Source organism: Phaenicophaeus curvirostris, chromosome 28, assembly GCF_032191515.1.
Source record: "Phaenicophaeus curvirostris isolate KB17595 chromosome 28, BPBGC_Pcur_1.0, whole genome shotgun sequence".
Lineage (NCBI taxonomy): Eukaryota > Metazoa > Chordata > Aves > Cuculiformes > Cuculidae > Phaenicophaeus > Phaenicophaeus curvirostris.
The window spans coordinates 3,554,493-3,575,342 of NC_091419.1; the positions used below are offsets into that span (position 1 = coordinate 3,554,493).

A 20,850-nucleotide genomic window follows, 5' to 3' on the forward strand; every position below is an offset into this window, starting at 1 on the left:
CTGGCATCGGGGCTGGGCATCCCCCCCTCCCCCATCACCTGGACTCAGGGCTCCTAGTATCCCCCTCCGCCCATCACCCGGCATCAGGGCTGGGCATCCCCCCCCCCGCCCATCACCCCGACTCGGGGCTGGGCATCCCCCCCGCCCATCACCCAGCATCGGGGCTCAGCACCCCCAGCCCATCACCCGGCATCAGGGCTGGGCACCCCCCGCCCATCACCTGGAGTTGGGGCTGGGCATCCCCCTCACCGCCCATCACCCGAACTCAGGGCTGGGCACCCCCCGCCCATCACCTGGACTCGGGGCTGGGCGCCCCCCGCCCATCACCCCGCATCGGGGCTACGCACCCCCTGCCCATCACCCGGCGTCGGGGCTGGGCATCCCCCTGTTCATCATTCCCACCGCCCCTCACCTGGCTTCGGGGCTCCACATGCCCCACCACAGCCCATCACCCTGCCTCGGGGCTCCCCCCAGGGCCACCCCATGCAGTTTCTGGGGTGCAGGGGGCACCCCGAAGCAAGCCCTGGCTGCGCGGTGTCCTGAGCGGGGGGGCTATGGGGCAGGATGGCTCACCCCTAGCCACGACCCCCCCCCTCCTGCCACCCCAGAGTGTCCCCACCTGGGCCAAATGCCACCCCCATCCCCTTCCCAGGGTCCCTGCGTCGCCCTGAGGGTGCGAGGGGCGATCGAGGAGAGGCTGAGGAATGGGGGAGCGGGGTCACGCGTCCCCCCCCCTTCGCTGTTCCTCCATTTCCCAACCCGACAGCGGCGCTGGGCAAACTGACTCAGGAAGCCCCCGGCCGCAGCGTGTTGGGAAACACATGTGAGAGTTCAGAGATCCCAGGGTGACCCTGCCCCCCCAAAACACACACCCTGCAGCCCTCCTTGTGCCCCAGGGGGGTGCAGAGCAGGAGGGTCAAACTGTCTCTCTGCCCACAGCATCATCCCGGAGTGAGGACGTCTCCAGAGGGGCTGGAGGGCAACTTGGATCAAGCACAGTCCTGGAGGGGCCAAAAGGCAATTCGGATCCAGATCTTAGCACATCAGAGTCACAGAGGGGTCAAAAGACAATTTGGATCTGAGTAAATCACACTCCTGGAGGCACCAAAAGGCAATTTGAATCCAAGCACAAACAGCCCTGGAGGAGCTTCAAGGCAATTTGGATTTGAGCACGGTGCAGTCCTGGAGGGGTCAAACTGATCCAGATCTAAGCACAGTGCAGTCCTGGAGGGGTCAAAAGACAATTTAGATCTGAGCACATCAGAGTCACAGAAGGGTCAAAGGACAATTCGGATCTGAGCAAATCACACTCTTGGAGGGACCAAAAGACAATTCGAATCCAAGCACAAACAGCCCTGGAGGGACCAAAAGACAATTCGGATCCAGATCTTAGCACATCAGAGTCACAGAGGGGTCAAAGGACAACTGGATCTGAGCAAATCACACTCCTGGAGGCACCAAAAGATAATTCAGATCTGAGCGCCCCACAGACCTGGAGGGGCTGCAAGGCAATTTGGATTTGAGCACAGTGCAGTCTTGAGGGGGCCAAACCGATCCAGATCCAAGCACAGTGCAGTCCTGGAGGAGCCAAGAGACAATTTGAATCCAGTCACGGTGCAGTCCTGGAGGGGCCAAAAGACAATTTAGATCTGAGCACATCAGAGTCACAGAGGGGTCAAAGGACAAACCGAATCCAAGCACAGGGCAGTCCAAGAGGGGTCAAAAGACAATTCAGATCCGAGCAGAGCACAGTCCTGGAGGGGTCAAAATGCAATTCGGATCTGAGCACACCACAGCCCCGGAGGGGCCAAAAGACGATTCAGATCTGAGCCCAGCGCAGCCCCTGCACAACCCACAGCTCCAGGCTGCTAGCCAGGCTGAGGGACATCGCACGAGTCCTGGGATGAGGTGGGACCCTGCTGTCCCAACCCCTGCCAAGAGGAGAGAGGTTTCATCCTGCATAGCTCAAAGCACAAGAGGAGTCAGGGCTGGGAAACCGCTCTGCTTTCTCTCTTCTCCCAGCTCCACTCCTGGGGAAGCTGCAAGGCTTCATCTCCCCCGGCTGCGGAGTTGCAGGGCCAGTGCCCGCTGCACCGCAGCAATTACACAAGGCAGGGAGGAGGAAGCAGGAGGGAGATACCCGGGCACCCAGGCAGAGCCTCAGCCCGAGCGTTATTTGAGCCCCCTCAACCCTGAGAAGCCCCAGAGGAGGTGGCAGTGGTCCACTCTGCACCAGTATGGTCACAACTGGGGGGTTCATCCTCAGCCTGGGAGGCTCCATCCTGCTCCTGGCGCTGGCCCCAGCAGGTAACGGGGAAGCTGGGGCTGAGGAGGCTGTAGGGTTGGTGCCTACAGCCAGGATGGAAAAAATATTTCATGGAAAGGGTAATTGGTCACTGGCAGAGGCTGCCCAGGGAGGGGGTTGAGTCACCTTCCCTGGAGGGGTTTAAGGGATGGGTGGACGAGGCGCTGAGGGACATGGTTTAGTGATTGATGGGATGGTTGGACTCGATTATGATCCAGTGGGTCCTTTCCAACCTAGTGATTCTGTGATTCTATGATTGTATGAAGACCCCAGGGTGAGAGAAGGAGACCCTGGGGTGGAGCAACATGGAAAGTCTTTGCTTTGCCACGCTCAGCTTGGCCGCTCCCTGGCACCCCCAGTGCTGGAGAGCTTGGGACACACAGCCAGGAGCAGGATAGACCCAGGTAAAAGCCATACCTAGACTCTCCAGTAGCCCCTGACTACCTGTCCTGACCCACCAGGTGCCCAGGGGAGCCGGATCATCGGGGGGAAGGCAGCAGCCCCTCACTCCCGGCCCTTCATCGCCTCCATCCAGATGGACGGGCAGCACGTCTGCGGGGGCTTCTTGGTGTGGCCCAAGTGGGTGATGACAGCAGCCCACTGCCTCATTCCCAGGTGAGCCGTGAGCTTCACGTCCCCACCCAGGACACCACACAGCCCCCTTCAAACAGATAACCCCATCCCAGGGTGGAGACACCCCCATCCTGCCCACCCATGCTCTGCTCAAGCCCACCTCGCCAGCCTCCTTCTCCCCATCTCCGATTCCTCCTCTGGCACAGGCGAAACCCCTTGGTGCGTGTGGTGCTGGGCGCCCACAGGCTGGAGGAGCCTGAGGAGTCCCAGCAGGTCTTCAGCATCGCTGAATCCATCGCCCACCCGCACTACAACCCCCGCTCGGTGGACAACGACATCCGCCTGCTCAAGGTGAGACCCAACGCACGGCCCAGGTGTCCACAGGGAGCAGGAGGGAGGTGGGGGGCAGGAGAGAAATGGGGTGTCCCACACCCCGCTGGGTGCAGGAGGAAGATGAGGTCCAGAGTCAAGAGTGAGTCCAGAGAAGAGCAAAGAAGCTGGTGAGGGGGCTGGAGAAGAAGAGGAGCGGCTGAGAGAGCTGGGGGTGTTTAGCCTGGAGAAGAGGAGGCTGAGGGGAGACCTCATTGCTCTCTCCAACTACCTGAAAGGAGGTTGTGGAGAGGAGGGAGCTGGGCTCTTCTCCCAAGTGACAGGACAAGAGGGAATGGCCTCAAGCTCCACTAGGGGAGGTTCAAGCTGAATATCATAAAAAAATTTTTCATGGAAAGCATCATTGGTCACTGGCAGAGGCTGCCCAGGGAGGGGGTTGAGTCACCTTCCCTGGAGGGGTTTAAGGGATGTTTGGACGAGGTGCTGAGGGACATGGTTTAGTGATTGATGGGAATGGTTGGACTCGATGATCCGGTGGCTCTTTTCCAACCTGGTGATTCTGTGGTTGTATGATTCTATGAGGTGCCCCTCACCCTGTGGGGTGCAGGAGGGGTTCCATGGAGTACAAGGAGATATGGTGCCCCATGTCCCACAGGGTGCAGGAGGGAAATGAAGCACCCCATGGGTGCAGGAGGAACGTGGGGTACCCCACAGAGCACAGGAGGGAGGTGAGGTGCCCCTGGCCCTGTGAGGTGCGGGAGGGAGATTGGGTGCCCCACATCCTGTAGGGTGTAAGAGGAAAATGGGGTGTCCCTTGCCCCACTGGTGCAGGAGGGCGATGAGATGCTCCACGGATGCAGAAGCGAGGTGGGGGTGCCCTGCGTGGTGCAGGGGAGAGGTGGGATGCTCCTTGCCCCTCAAAGCACAAGAGGGAGATGGGATGCCCCACGGGTGCAGGAAGGAGACGGGGAACCCCACAGGATGCAGGAGGGACATGGGGTGCCCCTGGCTCCACAGGACACAAGGAGGGAGACGGGGAGCCCTGTAGGGAGAAGGAGGGAGTTGGGGTTCCCCACGGGGGAGCAGGGGGGATTTGGGGTGCCTCTCGCCCCACAGAGGGCAAGAGGGAGGTGGGGAGCCCCACGGGACGCAAGAAGGAGATGGGGAGGCGAACCGACACTAGATGTCAGTGCTTCTCCGGAGAAGCAGGACGGCACCGAGGGGTGCGAGGGAGGCGGCCCGGGACACCGACCTTGGCTCCGGGGCTCCCTCCTCCCCGGGATGCTGGAACACACTGGGACCAGTGCAGAGGGGTGGCTGGGAATGGGGGGGTGCAGCCTCTGAAAGGGGGAGGACAGGACTGGGGACTCCAGCAGGAGCTGGGGCAGGGGTGTGATGGGGTGCAGGGTGGTCGAGGTCCCCAGGCAGGAGGAGTCGGGGGGCTCTGCCCCAGAAGCGAATCCACCTGCATCCCTGAATCCCCCCGCAGCTGAACAGGTCAGCCACGCTGAACGAGTACGTGAAGCGAATCCGCCTGCCCCCGCCGCACATCGACCTCAAGCCCGGCACCCTCTGCTACGTGATGGGCTGGGGGGACATCTCCAACTACGGTGATCGCCCCACCGAGCTGATGGAGACCGGTACCACCATCGTCAAGCGGAGCCTCTGCCGGACGCTGTGGAGGGGCAAGGTCTCCCCCAACATGATGTGTGGGGCCAGCCGCAACACCACGCTGCAGGGCGTCTGCGCCGTGAGTGCGCTCCAGGCCCCCATTCCCTTCACGGAATCAGAGGATGCGATGGGTTGGAAGGGACCTTTATAGGTCATCCAGTTCAACCTCCCCCTTGTCACCCCGTCTAGGAGACCCCCTAAGTCTCCTTTTCCCCTCTTTGCTTCACAGGGTGATTCTGGGGGTCCCCTGATCTTCAAGGGAAAGGTTTACGGCATCGTCTCCTTCTCCGGGGAGAGATGCGGAGATCGCCGGCACCCCGACATCTACACCAAGATCTCCAACTACATCGACTGGGTGCATCGCACCGTGCGAGGGCATCGCCGTCCAAAGGGGCAGCCAAAGCCCAGCCCAGGGCTGGGAGGGGGTCCTGGGGGCAGACGGGCTGCAGGGACGGGGACCAAGGGGTCTTGGCTGTCTGGAGGCTCCCAGGAAGGGAGAAAAGGGCCAGGACTTCAAGGTCCTCCCAGCTCCTGGGGGTTTTGGGAGCTGATGCTCAGGGCTCCTCAACTCAGGGCAGGGTGGGAGAGTGACTCTGCATCTTGAGGAGGGGAGATGCCTCCCCCCAGGCTGTACAAGAAGCCTCAGAACCTCACTCAGCCTCTTGCAGTGGCAGCGTTTGCCTTCCTCAATAAAACCTCCTTCCCAGACCTCTGTTTGTTCACCTTCCCTCTACCCACCCTGCTCCCCCAGCAGCCCCAGGGACAGTCACCCACCCCCTTCAGTCCACCCCCACCCTGATCCTGCCCCAAAGGTGGGATGGGGAGACCAAAAAGAAGCCCAGACCCACCTGCCCAGAGAGCCAGAGGTCCTGGGCTGGGGTTTGATCCCCCTTTAATCCCTGCTGAGGGGCCAATCTTTAACCCCACACTGCTCAGGTGGCTGCTGCCCATCCCAACAAGGGCTGTTTCTTCATATAATCATAGAATCATAGAATCACCAGGTTGGAAAATACCCACCGGATCATCGAGTCCAACCATTCCCATCAATCACTAACCCATGTCCCTCAGCACCTCGTCCACCCGTCCCTTAAACCCCTCCAGGGAAGGGGACTCAACCCCCTCCCTGGGCAGCCTCGGACAGGGACCAATCACCCTTTCTGTGTAATTTCTTTTTTTTGATGTCCAGCCTGACCCTCCCCTGGTGGAGCTTGAGGCCATTCCCTCTCGTCCTGTCCCCTGTCCCTTGGGAGAAGAGCCCAGCTCCCTCCTCTCCACAACCTCCTTTCAGGGAGTTGGAGAGAGCAATGAGGTCTCCCCTCAGCTTTTCCCAGCTTTCCCGTCTCCTATCCTTCCTTTTCCCCCTCTCCTGGCCACACTGCAACCCCCTCTCTGGTCATCCGGCTGCTCCTGTTCCTGTTTGGTCCCCAGTTGGACCCCAGCCCTGTCCTGGGCTGCGGTGATGGAATAGGGGATGCGGGAGGAAGGAGGGAAGCACCAACCCCGACTCAGGACCAGACCAGGATCTGCACCCAGGTTCTGCCACCCAAAATGAGCATCTCCAGCTGCCTTCCCGCCGGGGTGGGGCTCCCCATCCCGTCTCATCCCACCCTGTCTCATCCCACCCTGTCTCATCCCACCCTGTCTCATCCCATCCTGTCTCGTCTTGTCCGATCCCACACTGAACCCTCCCTACACTTCTATGGGACCCCCCAAACAGGGGAACCACAGACACCTCCTGCGGGCTGACGGGCTCCCAACCACCCTGCTGTGCTGGCAGAGCCTGCGGGGACCCCGGTAAGAGCTCAACCACCTCCTCCTGCTCTGTACTAGGCACTGGTGAGACCGCTCCTCGAATCCTGGGGTCAGTTCTGGGCCCCTCACCACAAGAAGGATGTTGAAGCTCTGGAGCGAGTCCAGAGAAGAGCAACGAAGCTGGTGAGGGGGCTGGAGAAGAAGAGGAGCGGCTGAGAGAGCTGGGGGTGTTTAGCCTGGAGAAGAGGAGGCTGAGGGGAGACCTCATTGCTCTCTGCAACTCCCTGAAAGGAGGTTGTGGAGAGGAGGGAGCTGGGCTCTTCTCCCAAGGGACAGGGGACAGGACGAGAGGGAATGGCCTCAAGCTCCACCAGGGGAGGGTCAGGCTGGACATTAGGAAAAATTTTTTCACAGAAAGGGTCATTGGTCACTGGAACAGGCTGCCCAGGGAGGGGGTTGAGTCACCTTCCCTGGAGGGGTTTAAGGGACAGCTGGACGAGGTGCTGAGGGACATGGTTTAGTGATTGATGGGAATGGTTGAACTCGATGATCCAATGAGTCTTTTCCAACCTGGTGCTCCTATGATGGGTGCTCATCCTGGTGGCCACGGGCGTGGGGGGCCAGGAGCTGCTCACACCCATGTGTATGTGTGCTGAGTTGCTGCCAGGTCTCAGCTGAGACATGCACACGGCGTGCGGCTTTGCCCGGCGGCGTCTCCAGGGACAGACACAGGCGTTCCTTGCTCTTGGTTGTTTGTTTTATCTGCAAATTGCTGGCACGCTGCGGCCACGGGGTGCAGCTGCCCTCCTCTCCCAGGGGGTCCCACAAGAGGCTGCAGCAACCGCAGCATCCGGCACGGGCCAGCTCGCCGCCCGCCCAGGGCTCTCCTGGGGAGGATGAAATCCAGGGCTAGGCCGGCGTCCCAAGATGTCCCCAAAAAGCACTCCCACCTCTGCATTCTCCGTGAGCCCATGGACTCGGGCAACCGCTCCCTGCAGCCACCCATCGCCTCCAGTTGCAACCCCAGCTCCCCACTGCGCGGCTTGGCATGGGGTCAGGGGGACCCAGCCACGGGCGTTGGTGGCTTTGGGGACAGCAGGGGACAACCAGCATCATACAGACCCCTGCCAGCCTGCAAGGAAGCCCCAAATCCCTACTGGCTCTTGGCTGCGACGGTGTGGGTCACAGCCCCCCAGGATGCCAGGGTAGGGCTGCCGGCCCCAGGGCTTGTGTCAGCTGCCAGGAAGCCTGGAGAGCTCGCGCCTGTCCCAGCTTGTCCCAGACCACCCAAAAACCGGTGGGAAGGAAGGAGGGGCCTGACTCAGGGCTGTGTTTTGGAAGCCAAGATCTCCTGCTCATCGGTGGGAGCTGACGTTGCTGCCGCAGCCCGTGCCCACGGCGTGGGGGCTACACGCCAGGCGCTCCGGGGGCCAAACCCTGCGGCCGGGGCAGGTGGAGGATGGGGAGCAGCCTCGGGGACGAAGGCGCTGCGGGCGGGCTGGAGAGAAAGCCGAGCCACATACCACCACGTGTGGCAAACGCTGGCGCCAGGGAAAAGTCTTGGGCATTGTCTTGGCGATTTCTTTGCGCTCAACCCCAAAAGTGAGGCACGAGGGGCTTTGCTGAGGAGAAGAGATTAAAGAGGGGATGCAGGAGAGCTTGGGTTGAGATGCTGGTGGCTCGCAGCAGCGCCCAGCTGGGTTCAGCTCAGCTCTGGGGCACGTAAGATGCCTACGTTCAAGCTGGCATGAGCTGCAAGCTGGCACCCCCTCCTGGAAATGCCATGGACCCCCTACCCCAGCAATCAAGGCTGCTCCCAAAGCAGATTTGGCTGGGGGAAGGCTGCCCCTGGCTGCTGAGGGCTGGGTGGGGGTGCTTGCAGCAGCACAGGGATCAGGGGACTCGGGGTGACAGTTGTGTCCCCCCAGTCAGGGCTGCCATGGTCCATGATGCTCAGCATCCTCCTGGACCACAGGGAGGGCTGAGGGAGCCAAGTTCCACCTAGGAGCGATGGTTTCATTCCTCACCATTGCTTTACGGTGCCTCAGTTTCCCTTCTGTAAGCCCCGCTGACAAAATCCAGAGGGAGTTTGAAGGGATCTGTCGGACCCAGCCTGGCTCTGGGAGCTCGATGCGGCTGTAGGGGCTGTTCTGGAGCTGAACCAGATGGCAAGTCCTGGGCACGAGCCAGGGAGGTCTTGACCCATGCGATGCTTGGGGGGGTCCAGGGGCTGTGCCGTGCACAGAGGAAGCGGCAGCGGGTTCCGTCGAGCTTGGAGCGCCGCGGGCTCCCGCACTGGGGAAGCCTCGCACATCAGGACCCAATTAATGGCAGGAATTGTTTTGTGAAATACCAAACCCTCATGGCACGGCCCAATATTGGGAACAGATTTATCTGTGTGGCTGGTTGCTCTTCCTCACTCTCCCCTTTCCTCCCGCTGCTGAAAGCGGTCTTGGAGAGGATGAAAAAACCTCAGCGCTTGCCTTGACCCTCAGCAAGGGGGTGAGCAGCGATGCTGTGGGTGGCACAGCCCCACGGGAAACAGCCCCAGGGATGCAGCTGCCTCCCACAGCCCCAGAACCGGGGTTGAGGCTGGGTGGAGAATGGATTGGGAGCAGCCCTGGAGAGAAGGACTCGGGGTGCTGGGGGAGGAGAAGCTCAACAGGAGCCAACAATGTACGCTCACAGCCCAGAAACCAACCGTGTCCTGGGCTGCGTCCAGAGCAGCGGGGCCAGCAGAGAGGGGATCCTGCCCCTCTGCTCTGCTCTGGGAGACCCACCTGGAGCCCTGTGACCAGTTCTGGAGTCCTGAGCACAGGAAGGACATGGAGCTGTTGGAGCGAGGCCAGAGGAGGCCACGGAGATGATCCGAGGGCTGGAGAACCTCCTGTACGTGGACAGACTGAGAGAGTTGGGGTTGTTCAGCCTGGAGAAGTCTCCAGGGAGACCTTAGAGCAGCTTCCAGTACAGAAAGGGGCTCCGGGAAAGCTGGGGAGGGGCTCTCGATCCAGGAGTGCAGGGATGGGATGAAGGGAATGGTTTTCAGTTGAAAGAGGGGAGATAGAGATGACATTTTAGGAAGAAATGTTTTTCTGTGAGGGTGGGGAGGCCCTCACAGATTGCCCAGAGCAGTGGTGGCTGCCCCATCCCTGGAGGGGTTCAAGGCCAGGTTGGATGGGGCTTGGAGCCCCTGATCCAGTGGGAGGTGTCCCTGCCCATGGCAGGGGTGGGACTGGATGGGCTTTGAGGTTCTTTCCACCCCAAACCACTCTGTGATTCTATGAACCTGCTGAACAAAACCGGACCCACAGCACTGTTGGTTCTTTTTTTAATTATAATCCAAACTGTAACACAGCCATCAAATGCCCCTAATGATATTGAGTAGGAGATGCACGTGTTCCCATAGCGTCTGCCTCAAGAATCAGAACACAACCATACAAAAATAGAAAATAGGGTATTTTTTTATATATATATAATATATATGATATTTATATAAAGGCAATAGCTTCTCTGTGTCAGAGATGTTATGGTATTTACACAGGTGACAACACACAAAATGAGAGAAGAAATACAAATAAATACAGACGGTGTCGAGAGAGCAGCGGGGGCAGGAGTTGGGGTGGCCAGGCTGGGGGTCTCCAGGATGTGGATAGCGCTGTCACCTCCCTCCTGTCCCCCTGGGCCAAGCTGGGGTCCCCACGGCCACCCCAGCAACTCTGCAGCAGCGCTGGGAGCTGAGCATCACGGGTGGTGGAGGCTGCAGACCACAGGTATAGGAAATCCTAAACTAAGATCTGTTTTAACATACAGATGCTAAAACTTTAGGAAAAAAAATAACATATATATGCATATACATATATATATAAAAATATATATCTATCTCCGATCCGATGCGGCTCCGTGTTGCCTTCGCTGCTGAAGGGGGAGTCAAGAAGCACAGATTCCCTCTAGACCTCGAGGTCCCGGCTAGAAACGTCATCAGAGTACCAAGAATTCCATCCAAAAATAAATAGCCCAGGGCTGCCGGCCAAGGACACGTGGGGGGCCCCACGGCTGTGCCCTCTGAGCACCGTACGAGTGCCGGGAGCGGGCGCCGGGCACCGGATTGTGCCCAGCATCACTTGGCATCGCTCCGGGTTGGGAGCCCTTGCTCCCTGGTTGGCAGGAGCCAGACTCGAGCCCCCTGCGACTGCATAACATACACGGGTATAAATAAGGATCTTTTTATCTTAATAAATATCAGGTATATGGTTTGTACAATATACACATAATGCCCCTGTCTCCTGGGTCCGACCTCGCGGCGAGGGAGGATTCACACGTAATTCGCTTCCGCGGTGTCCGTCTCCGGGGAGAATTTTGTCGCAGCTGGAAAGGGAGCAAGGGAGAAGCGATGAGACGGGGTGAAAGGGGCTCTGGAGCGAGTCCAGAGAAGAGCAACGAAGCTGGTGAGGGGGCTGGAGAAGAAGAGGAGCGGCTGAGAGAGCTGGGGGTGTTTAGCCTGGAGAAGAGGAGGCTGAGGGGAGACCTCATTGCTCTCTACAACTCCCTGAGAGGAGGTTGTGGAGAGGAGGGAGCTGGGCTCTTCTCCCAAGGGACAGGGGACAGGACGAGAGGGAATGGCCTCAAGCTCCACCAGGGGACGTTCAGGCTGGACATCAGGAAAAAATATTTCATGGAAAGTTCATTGGGCACTGGCAGAGGCTGCCCAGGGAGGGGCTTGAGTCACCTTCATTGGAGGGGTTTAAGGGACGGGTGGACGAGGCGCTGAGGGACATGGTTTAGTGATTGATGGGAATGGTTGGACTCGATGATCCAATGGGTCTTTTCCATTCTAGTGATTCTGTGATTCTATAATTCTATGATTCTATAATTCTATAATTCTATGATTCTGTGATTCTATGACCGGGCTCCCAGCCTGGTTCCCTCAGGACACTCACCTGAGCAGCTCCCGTAGTGGCGCACGCCGATGGAGCGCCCGCGGTGGCAGGTGGCTCGCCGGAGGTGACACGCCGAGGGGTAGGTGACATTGTTATTGCCGCAGAGGGCATGGTCCAGGCTGGTGGGTTCGGGACAAGGAGCCGTCCGGCACATCACGCAGTGGGCGCTGCCCGTCTGATCCACCACGCAGGTGTGGGTGCCGGGGCACACCACGCTGGAGCAGGACTCTGCGGGTTAGCACACGTAGCTGTGGTGGAACCTTGGGAGTTGGGGATGGTTGGCCTCCTCCCACGGCTCCTGGCCTCCTCTCATGGCTCTTCCAAGCAAGGCAGGCAGTGGGAATCATCTCAGGGAAACCTGGGCAGCTTGGGCCCCCTCCCACCTTTACCTACTGGAGGACAGAGTGGAGCTGGAGGGTCCCAAGCTCTCCTATTGCCATCGCTCCCAAGGACAGGAGCTGGTAGGGACCAACAATGGCTAGAAATTGGAGAGGGGCAGATTTAGACTAGACATAAGGAGGAAAGGACATGGAGCTGTTGGAGTGAGTCCAGAGGAGGCCATGGAGATGATCCGAGGGCTGGAGCACCTCCTGTACGAGGACAGGCTGAGAGAGTTCGGGTTGTTCAGCCTGGAGGAGAGAAGGCTGCAAGGAGACTTTAGAGCAGCTTCCAGCCTGAAAGGGGCTCCGGGAAAGCTGGAGAGGGGCTCTGGATCAGGGATTGCGGGGAGAGGACGAGGGGCATGGTTTTCAACTGAAAGAGGGGAGATTGAGATGAGAACTTAGAGAGAAATGTTTTGCTGTGAGGGTGAGGAGGCCCTGGCCCAGGTTGCCCAGGGCAGTGGTGGCTGCCCCATCCCTGGAGGGGTTCAAGGCCAGGTTGGATGGGGCTTGGAGCCCCTGATCCAGTGGGAGGTGGCCCTGCCCATGGCAGGGGTGGAACTGGATGGGCTTGGAGGTTTCTTCCAACCCAAACCATTCTATAATTCTTTGATTCCACGATCTCCCCCACGGAAGGGACCCACGTGGCCCCACAACCGTCCGGCACAGCCCCAGCCGCAGCCTCGCCGTGCGGGAGGAGCTGACATCCAGCTGCAGAGCTGGAGCGCGTGGGGCTGAGCCCAGCTTGGCGCAGCGGGACCCGGCCGGGGCAAGCAGCCCCACGCAGGTGCCTTGGCAAGGGGAGCAGCAGCAGCTCCGGCCAGGCTGGCAACCGCTGCGCCGCACGCCCCGGCGAGAGGGGAAGGGCAGGGTCACCCTGGACCCAACCCAGCCCATGCGAGCCAGCACAGACAGGATTGGGCCCTGCAGTGAGCTCTGCTGGGCTAGCACAGAGCAGGGGGGGCTCGTACATCCCCCCCATCCCGCAGCAAAACCTTTGGATCTGCACCTCCTGCCAGCTCTGCAGCCCCTCCGCCCCGGCACAACCCCACAGCACCGGGGGCACCGAGGGATTCGGAGCAATCCCCAGACACCATAAACACTTTGCAACACGGTTCCTCCGCCTTCCTCTCTTTCTCTGCCGGCTTGGAAGGAGATTTGGCATCTGCAACTCCCAGCTCACAACTCCCATTTCTTGCCCCATATCTCTCTGCGCAGGCCAGAGGTTGACAGGCAAAGCATTTCAGAGAGGAGGGCTGGCAAAAATAACCATAATAATTCTGACAGTTCTTGGCAGGGCGAGGAGGATTGCTGCTCTCTCTAACAAAACAACAAAAAAATGGGGCTTGAGGTTTGCAAGTGACATTTTACGGACTGTTATTCCTCAGCCCGTGGTGAGGTTAAACCCCCTTTGCACTGACAATGCCAACTGGGCTCTGTTGGCATCACGAGTGGCTTCGCTGCCACGTGGTGCTTGGTGCCGCGTGCCCGCTGGGGTGGCCAGAAGCAGCCAGTGGGTGCCAGGCAGAGGGAGCCAGCTCAGAGCCGCTCCAGTCGGCTGTGGGCAGCACAGCAAGGGTGATGCCAAGGAACCCAGGGCTACTCCTGCCCATCAACGCCAGGCTGGCTGCAGGACCCTCCTCACCAGGCACAGAGCCCTGTGTGGTGTCGGTGAAGCCCTGTGCTGCCACAGCCCTTCCAAGGCACGGCCAGGACCACGCGCCCAAACCCTTCATCCCGTGCTGGTGGAGCTACCAGCCTTGGGGATGGTGGAAACAACCAGTTCTTGGGGCAGGATGGCTCCTCCCCAGGACACACGGCTGGTGATGGAGAGCGGAGACCCAGGTGGGTGAGGAGAGGATGTGCCTGGATGTGTGAGCACAACACAGCAGGGAGACCCTTCCTCTCTACACCAGAGCAACTCATGATGTGCCAGGAGAACCAACGAGTCCGCGGGCTCAGGGACCCACATTGCCCTCGATCTCTTTCCATGTGGACACAGCTCAGACCGGTCCCACATGGAATGGGGACACGAGAGCCACAGGGGATGGGACGGGGACAGGATGGGGACACAACGAAACCTACTTTTGCATTTGCCCTGGTACATCACTTCGAGGTCCGGGTGGTCTCTGCACTTGGCCGTCAGCAGGTCGCACTCGTCTCGGTAGGTGTAGCCGTCGGAGCCGCAGACCTGCAGCTTGCGGGGGAGGCTGGAGCAGTCGGGGGCACAGGCGCATTGGGGACGCCCATGCTTCATCTTGCAGACCTTGTCGGGGCCGCAAACCACCCCCTCGCAGCTCTCTGAGGACAGAAGAGGAGCAGCACGTCACGATGTGGCACCGGCTGCCACTCACAAGGGAAGGTTCCAACATGTCCAGCCTGGCTGGCATGGACCAGGATGGTGCCAGCATCAGCCCTCGGGGTCCCAAATCCCTCCTGGGGTCCTGGATCCACTCCAGGGTCCCAAATCCCTCCCAGGGTCCCAACACACACGCTGCTGCCGTGCTTCTCCAAGCAGCATCTGGATCTGCTCAGCTCCGCCAAGGAGCAGGTCGTTGGCTGAAGCTCCGCACGATCATCCAGCGCTCGCCCCAGCCCTCCTCTCCGCACCAGCTAACTCATTTCTACGGATTTATTTTTTGGAAAGAGACATTTCTTTTCCTTGTGCAATGGAAAAAATCTATCTCTGCAAGGCCCCAGCTCCTCCAGAAGGAACTGAGCTTCACAAGGAAGTCTGGGCAATCAGGAACGCCGCTTCCACCAGACAATGCCCAGCCCTGTTTTTTGCTTCGGGCCTCCGTGACTTGAACACAAGAGCGAGATGCAGCAGCGAGCGCCGAGCCCCAGACAGGCGGCTGCTTTGTCCCCAGGGTCATCGCCCGGCCAGCACGGGGGCCGGGTTCAGAGGGTCCCGCCAGCGCCCGGTGCCAGCAGGGATGGAGAGGGGCCACCAGCTCCAAGCAGGGGCTCATCCTGGATGCCGGTGCCTCCGTGGGGTCAACCTTGGGCTGGGGGCTTTGCTTGGGGAAGCTGGAAGCCCCTTGCCCCTTCCCAAAGCCCAAAGGGACCTTTCACTCCCCAAGACACAAGTGATGGTGGGAGTTCATAGAATGGTTTGGGTTAGAAGGGACCTCAAAGCCCATCCAGTTCCAATCCTCTGCCATGGGCAGGGACACCTCCCTCTGGATCAGGTTGCTCAGAGCTGGAGGGTGCGGGGCTGTGTCTGGGTGCAGGGAAGTGGCTCCATCTGCACCCATAGGGAGGAAGGCAGGGCAGCACCCAGAAACCTTCCGAGACAGGGAATCACCTCGGTGCAGGAGGGATTCCCGCAGACAGGGTGTGTGCTGGGAGCTGTTGGCAGGTACAGACGGGGATTTCCCTGCTGGAGAGGGGTCACTTTGGGAAACAGAGGGGGTGGAGGGAAAGGAAGAGGAAGGGAAAATTCCCCGCTTGGCTCTCCCAAGGGGAAATTCCCTGGTGGGAGACACAGTCTCTTAGTTCGCTCCCTCGTTTCCATAGCTGGGGCCTGTGCAAGGGAAGGGGAGAGCAGCAGGCTGAGCCCTGGCGGCACTGAAAGCAGCAGGGATGAGACTCTGGGACAGAGGGACATTATCTGCACCCCAGCACACGGGACCCTCGCTGTCCTCCGCTCCGGGATGTTACCCCTGGCACAGCAGGGTCCAGCCATCCAGACCATCTCCGCAAAGGAGGGAGGCAGCCTATGACCCCAATCTCTGCTGCACGTCTCCAGGGGGGACACGGTGTCCCCAGCAGCTGGAGACAGGAATTCCACCTCCCCACCAGAGACACGTTGCGGAGCCCCCCGGGGTCCAGCCAGCACCTTCCCGCGAGGCTCCGCCGCCCCGGTTGCTGGCGCAGGGCTGGTGGCTGCAGCCCACTTTATCCTGGAGTAACCTCTCCTGGCCCCGTGAGCCCAGGGAGCAGGAGTACAGCTCGTCTCATCCGCCCTTTTCCAAGGCCTCTGGATCGCTGGAGCCCGGTGGGGAGCAGCAGCACCAGCTCCATCTGGATGGGATAGGCAGGGGCTTTCTGAAGGGTGGGGAGTTGCGGTGTACGTGCTGGCCGGGCTCTCAGGCCGTTTCAGTGAAGGTCCTGCTCGCAGACCCTGATGACCCCCAGTCTGTGGCTATTGGTAGCCCTCTCGTGACCCTCAGCAGAGGAGGGCAGTGCCTTGGGAGGAAGGCTGCTCATCCTCACCACCCTCTGTCCTGGGCATGGGGAGAGCTGCGCTTCCCAGTCAGCCCTCGGAGAGGGTCTCGGTACCTCTGGAGCCTGTGGAGTGGGATCAGCCTGTCCAGCCTCTGCGTAGCTGAGCCCACGGTGGGTAATAAAGCAGAGAACCAGGGCTAGGAGCTCACTCAGCCTTCAGCTGGCGCAGGATGCAACCTGAAGCCTTGCCAGGACGGAGCTGAGGAGCAGCTGGGGTGGCAGCGCCGGGGGGTGCAGAAGCAATTTTGTCGAGACCCTTATCCCTTCCCACCTCCCCCTGGCTTTAACCAAATAACATGACCTTCCAAAGACCTGCTCCTGCCTACTGTGGTCAGCAGGTCCTCAAGCATGTTCTCACACGGTCACGCAAGTGCGACTGGGGGATCCGCGCCTCCGGCACACGCCAAAACATCTGGCGGGGCTGGAACTCACAGCTGGAGAGTTTCCACTTCTGGAACTGCCCGTTACATAAAGCCATTTCACACACACGCTTGGGAGGAGGAAGGGGGAGCAGAGGGGAAGAAATAGATCTTTTCTTTTTTTCCCTTATAAAAAACCTTCAGAAGTTTCCCTCTGAGCAGACCTGGCGAGGAGAGGGGTGGGAGGCCCCAGCCACAGCAGAGTTAACCTGGGAATTGGGAGCCCCAGTGCGGCTCCTTGCACTCGGGTTGCCCAGCCAAGACCCACGTCACGTTCCACTCCATAGGGGAAGAAGAAAAATACACAACACGAGAGCTGCCTGGGGATAGAGGCTGTCCCGGGAGTCCTGACCTCATGGCAACATCCATGAGGCCCCACTCACCTTTGCAGGGGTGGCAGGTCACCAACCCCAGGAAGCCCAGCAGGCTGATCTTGTTGCCTGGGTAGGTGTAATTAGACCAGGCCACGTCCACATTGCCGTTGGCACAGCATTCCTCCCACGTCACGCCCGTCTTCAGGATCATGGTGCACTTGCCTTCCTTCCCCTGCTGCAGCCAGCAGATCCCACCTGCAGAGAGGGAAAAGAGGGTGAGGGGTTCCCCACACCACCGCAGCAAGACCCCAACCACAGCAGAGGTGTGGGGATCGCATCAGTGCCTCGAAAGGGTCAGCATGGGATGAGTTGGGGAATCATAGAATCATAGAAACACTAGGTTGGAAAGGACCCACTGGATCATTGAATCCATTGAGTCCAAGCACTCCTATCAATCACCAAACCATGTCCCTCAGCACCTCATCCACATCCATGCTGGCTCCCACCTCTGCGCCCTCACTGCAAGCCCAACACAACTTGATGTGCTCAATTGCTCCTTCAAGCCCTTTTTTCCTTCACAACGACCCCACGGCTCCGGTTTCCCCATGCTCCAAAGCTCCAGAGGAGCCATGGACCACGGCTCAGGCAGCTCAGCTCCTCAACAGGAACCAAAGCAAGTACTGGGATCGCACAGGGCTGCACCAGTTATCCCAGCACTCACAAATGATGCTCTAGGAGATGCCCAGCTGGTGAGTCAGGATGGGGGCTTGCAGTTTACCCTTTTGCTCAGCTCCTGCTGGATCTCTTGCCTCCCCACCTCACCACACAGACATTCAAAGCGTTGCTGATGGTGCCTGTGCCGCGAGGGCTGGGTCCCCATGGAGGGATGGGGACCTTCCCAACACCCGTGGCCTTTGTGAGGAGCAGCCGAGCCACTGGCTGGAGAACAGGGCACTTGACACAGCCCTTGGGACAGGGCCAGCTCAGCGGCATCAGAGATTGCTCCGAGTCAAAAGCCTGATTGTTCCTTAACCCCACGAGCGAATCAGTTCTAGTTCTTTTCTTGTGAGTGATTCCTTTGCAATTTCCGCCCCTGCGAACCAGCCTCTTCTGACGCTTATTTGGGTTTCTGCTCTCGTTAGCTGCGTTTGAGGTTTGCTAAACGGCTAAAGATGTGAGGGAGGGGTGGGGGAAGGGATGGAACTTCCCAGTGGCAGGAGGGACTCGCTCCCCTCCAGAGCAGGGATTCATCTTGCCCCAAAGCAGAGCCAGCACCTGCCTTGGACCCCAGGTGTTCATCCTCCCAATCCATCCAGTTTTGGGTCAGACAAAAGCCCATGTGGCCAGCAATAGCTTCTTGGGGCAACTATGGATGGAGCAAACCTTCTGGCTGCAGGAACCAGCAGCCCGGGCATCTCTGGAAGCATCATCCACACCAAGACAGCTCTGCCACGAAGCTTTATCCCCCTTGGATGTGTCCAGTTGCTCTTCCAAGCCCCTTTTTTCCTTGACAAGAGCCCCATGGCCCCAGTTTCCCCACGGTACCAAGCTTCCCAGGAACCACGGACCAGGCACAACCACACGAATCAATCCCAGCCAGAAGGAGAGGGGTCCATGCTCCCTTGCCCACGCACCCGGCCTTGGGGTGCACCCAGCAGCGCTGCTGCCTCCTGATTCACACTGGGATGCAGGGATGCTTGCAAGGGATGCGCCTCTAGGCAGGGGGCTCAAAGCCCACCCATCCTGTGAGCAAAGCCAGGAGGTCACAGGCCAGAGGGGACCAGCATGAGGTCTCAGGGCATCCCATCTTTGACATCCCAGCTATGAGAGCGCAGCACTCCTGGGCTCTCCAAGGCTGGAAGACCCCCACCTCTGGTGAGGGGGAGGCAGCATGGCCCTTCCTGGGGCTTTCCAGCACATCTATTCGACCCAGCAGAGATCCCATGAGGTCTGGTGATGCCAGCAATGATCCCAGGGGCTGCAGGAGCATGAGGGGCTTCACGGGAGCCTCCCTGTTCCTCCAGGCATCCTGACCTGCCTCTATCCAGGGATGTGGCTCCTGCTCACACTAGAAGGGAGCGATGGAGACGAGTGGGACCGTGTGAGGGGAAAGACGGAAACTCCAACGCCGCTGCGGGAGAGCTGATGTTGGCAGGAGCAGCCAACACTCCACAGAGTTTAGAGGGGGATGCTGGAGCTCTGGAAGAGGGTTCCAGTGCTGGGATGGATTCCCTGTGAGGAAACAGCTACCAAAGAGCCTGGACGCCTCCCAAGCGCCCACACGAGCTGCCAGCACCATCAGCTGAACCGGGAGGGGTTCGAGCTGCAAACTCCACACCCAGATCACGAACCAGCCGCTGATCCCAGCTCTTCCTACCCAGCTCTCAAAGCTCTGGAGCTCAAAGCTCTGCTGCTCCTCAGCCTGGAAAGAGGGATGCCCTCCTGGGCAGCCGTGGTGGGGCTGGCCAGACCCCAGTTGCCCCATCCCAGGGCACACAGGGGTGTGGGATGCCAGGGTCAGCATTGCCATACGGGATGGGGCAGTGGGACCACGCAGGACCCTGGCCACTTGCTCCTGCTCTGGTGGCAGCCCCAGGTCCAAGCCTGGGGGAAGTGTCTGTCTCCAGGAAGACACCGGGGGGGACAGGGACCACTGGAGTGGCACCACCAGGTACTGGGCACCACTGGCATGGAGCTTGGTGGAAGTTGACTCCATGGAGAGAGAGCTGAGGGACAGGGACCACTGGAGTGGCACCACTGGACCCCACGCACCAGCGGACACCAAGCCTGGTGGAGGCAGCTGCCTCTGGGAAGGGACAACTGGGAGATAGAGACCATCAGAGCGGCACCACTGGGCATCGGGCACCTCCCGGTAAAATGAAATCCCACACCCACCAGGGAGGTGACTCTCGGACAGGGTGGGTGGCATCAGCCCCCGAGCCTGAGGAGCAGCCCAGTAACAGCACCGGGACCCCCAGCCCGAGCACCTGCCGGTGGCACTGGGACAGGACAGGGTCCCAGTTAGAGGGATGCAGGCCGGTAACGGCACCGGGACGGGATGGGGCTGGAGGGGGTTGAGAGCAGCCCCAGACAGGGTGAACAGCCCCGTAACAGCAGCAGGACCTGAGCACCTGTCGGTAACGGCACCGGGATGGGACGGGGTGGGGATACAGGATCATGGGATAGGGGAAGCAGCCCGGTAACGGCACCGGGACTCCAGGAACACCTGCCGGTGCCACCGGGATGGGATGAGGGTGGGATACCGGGCCCTGGGTGGGGAAGCTGCCTGGTAACTGCACCAAGACCTATGGATCCCCCTGCCCGAGCATCTGCCGGTGGCACCAGGATGGGATAAGGGTGGGATGCTGGGCCCCGGTAACGGCACCAGGTCCCGAGCATCTCCCGGTGACACCGGGGCTGGGGATACCGGGTCCCGAGCATCTCAGGCGACACCGGGGCTGGGGATACCGGGTCCCGAGCATCTCCCGGTGACACCGGGGCTGGGGATACCGGGTCCCGAGCATCTCCCGGTGACACCGGGGTGGGGGATGCCGGGTCCCGAGCATCTCCCGGTGACACCGGGGTGGGGGATGCCGAGTCCCGAGCATCTCCGGCAACACCAGGGCAGGGGATACAGGGTCCCGAGCATCTCCCGGTGGCACCGGGACGGGGGATACCGGGTCCCGAGCACCTCAGGTGACACCGGGGTGGGGGATACCGGGTCCCGAGCATCTCAGGCGACACCGGGGCGGGGGATACCGGGTCCCGAGCATCTCTGGCGGCGGGGTTAGCGGAGGGAGAGGGCATCCCCGGTTCCCCCGGGCGGCTCTTACCGTGAGCGGCGGCGGCGGGGCTGCAGAGGGCGAGCAGGCAGATCGCCAGCCGCAGCGGCATGGCCGGGATGGGCCGGGATGGGACGGGACGGGACGGGGCTGCTGG

General features: G+C 60.3%; 2 protein-coding genes across 2 annotated transcripts; one reads left to right on the forward strand and one right to left on the reverse strand.

Annotated features, from left to right (window-relative positions):
- The first annotated feature begins 2,153 nt into the window (after window positions 1-2,153).
- On the forward strand, window positions 2,154-7,544 carry PRSS57 (serine protease 57). Its single transcript, XM_069877758.1, has 6 exons — window positions 2,154-2,307; window positions 2,767-2,920; window positions 3,085-3,229; window positions 4,698-4,958; window positions 5,109-5,293; window positions 7,448-7,544. The coding sequence occupies exons 1-6, from the start codon at window positions 2,238-2,240 to the stop codon at window positions 7,542-7,544; spliced, it is 912 nt and encodes a 303-aa protein (XP_069733859.1). The 5' UTR covers window positions 2,154-2,237.
- Window positions 7,545-10,074: 2,530 nt separating this feature from the next.
- On the reverse strand, window positions 10,075-20,846 carry FSTL3 (follistatin like 3). Its single transcript, XM_069878255.1, has 5 exons — window positions 20,745-20,846; window positions 16,981-17,166; window positions 14,034-14,249; window positions 11,569-11,796; window positions 10,075-10,996 (listed from the first exon to the last, which is right to left on the reverse strand). Exons 1-5 carry the CDS (start codon window positions 20,803-20,805, stop codon window positions 10,944-10,946), a joined length of 744 nt encoding a protein of 247 aa, XP_069734356.1. The 5' UTR covers window positions 20,806-20,846; the 3' UTR covers window positions 10,075-10,943.
- Window positions 20,847-20,850: the final 4 nt, after the last annotated feature.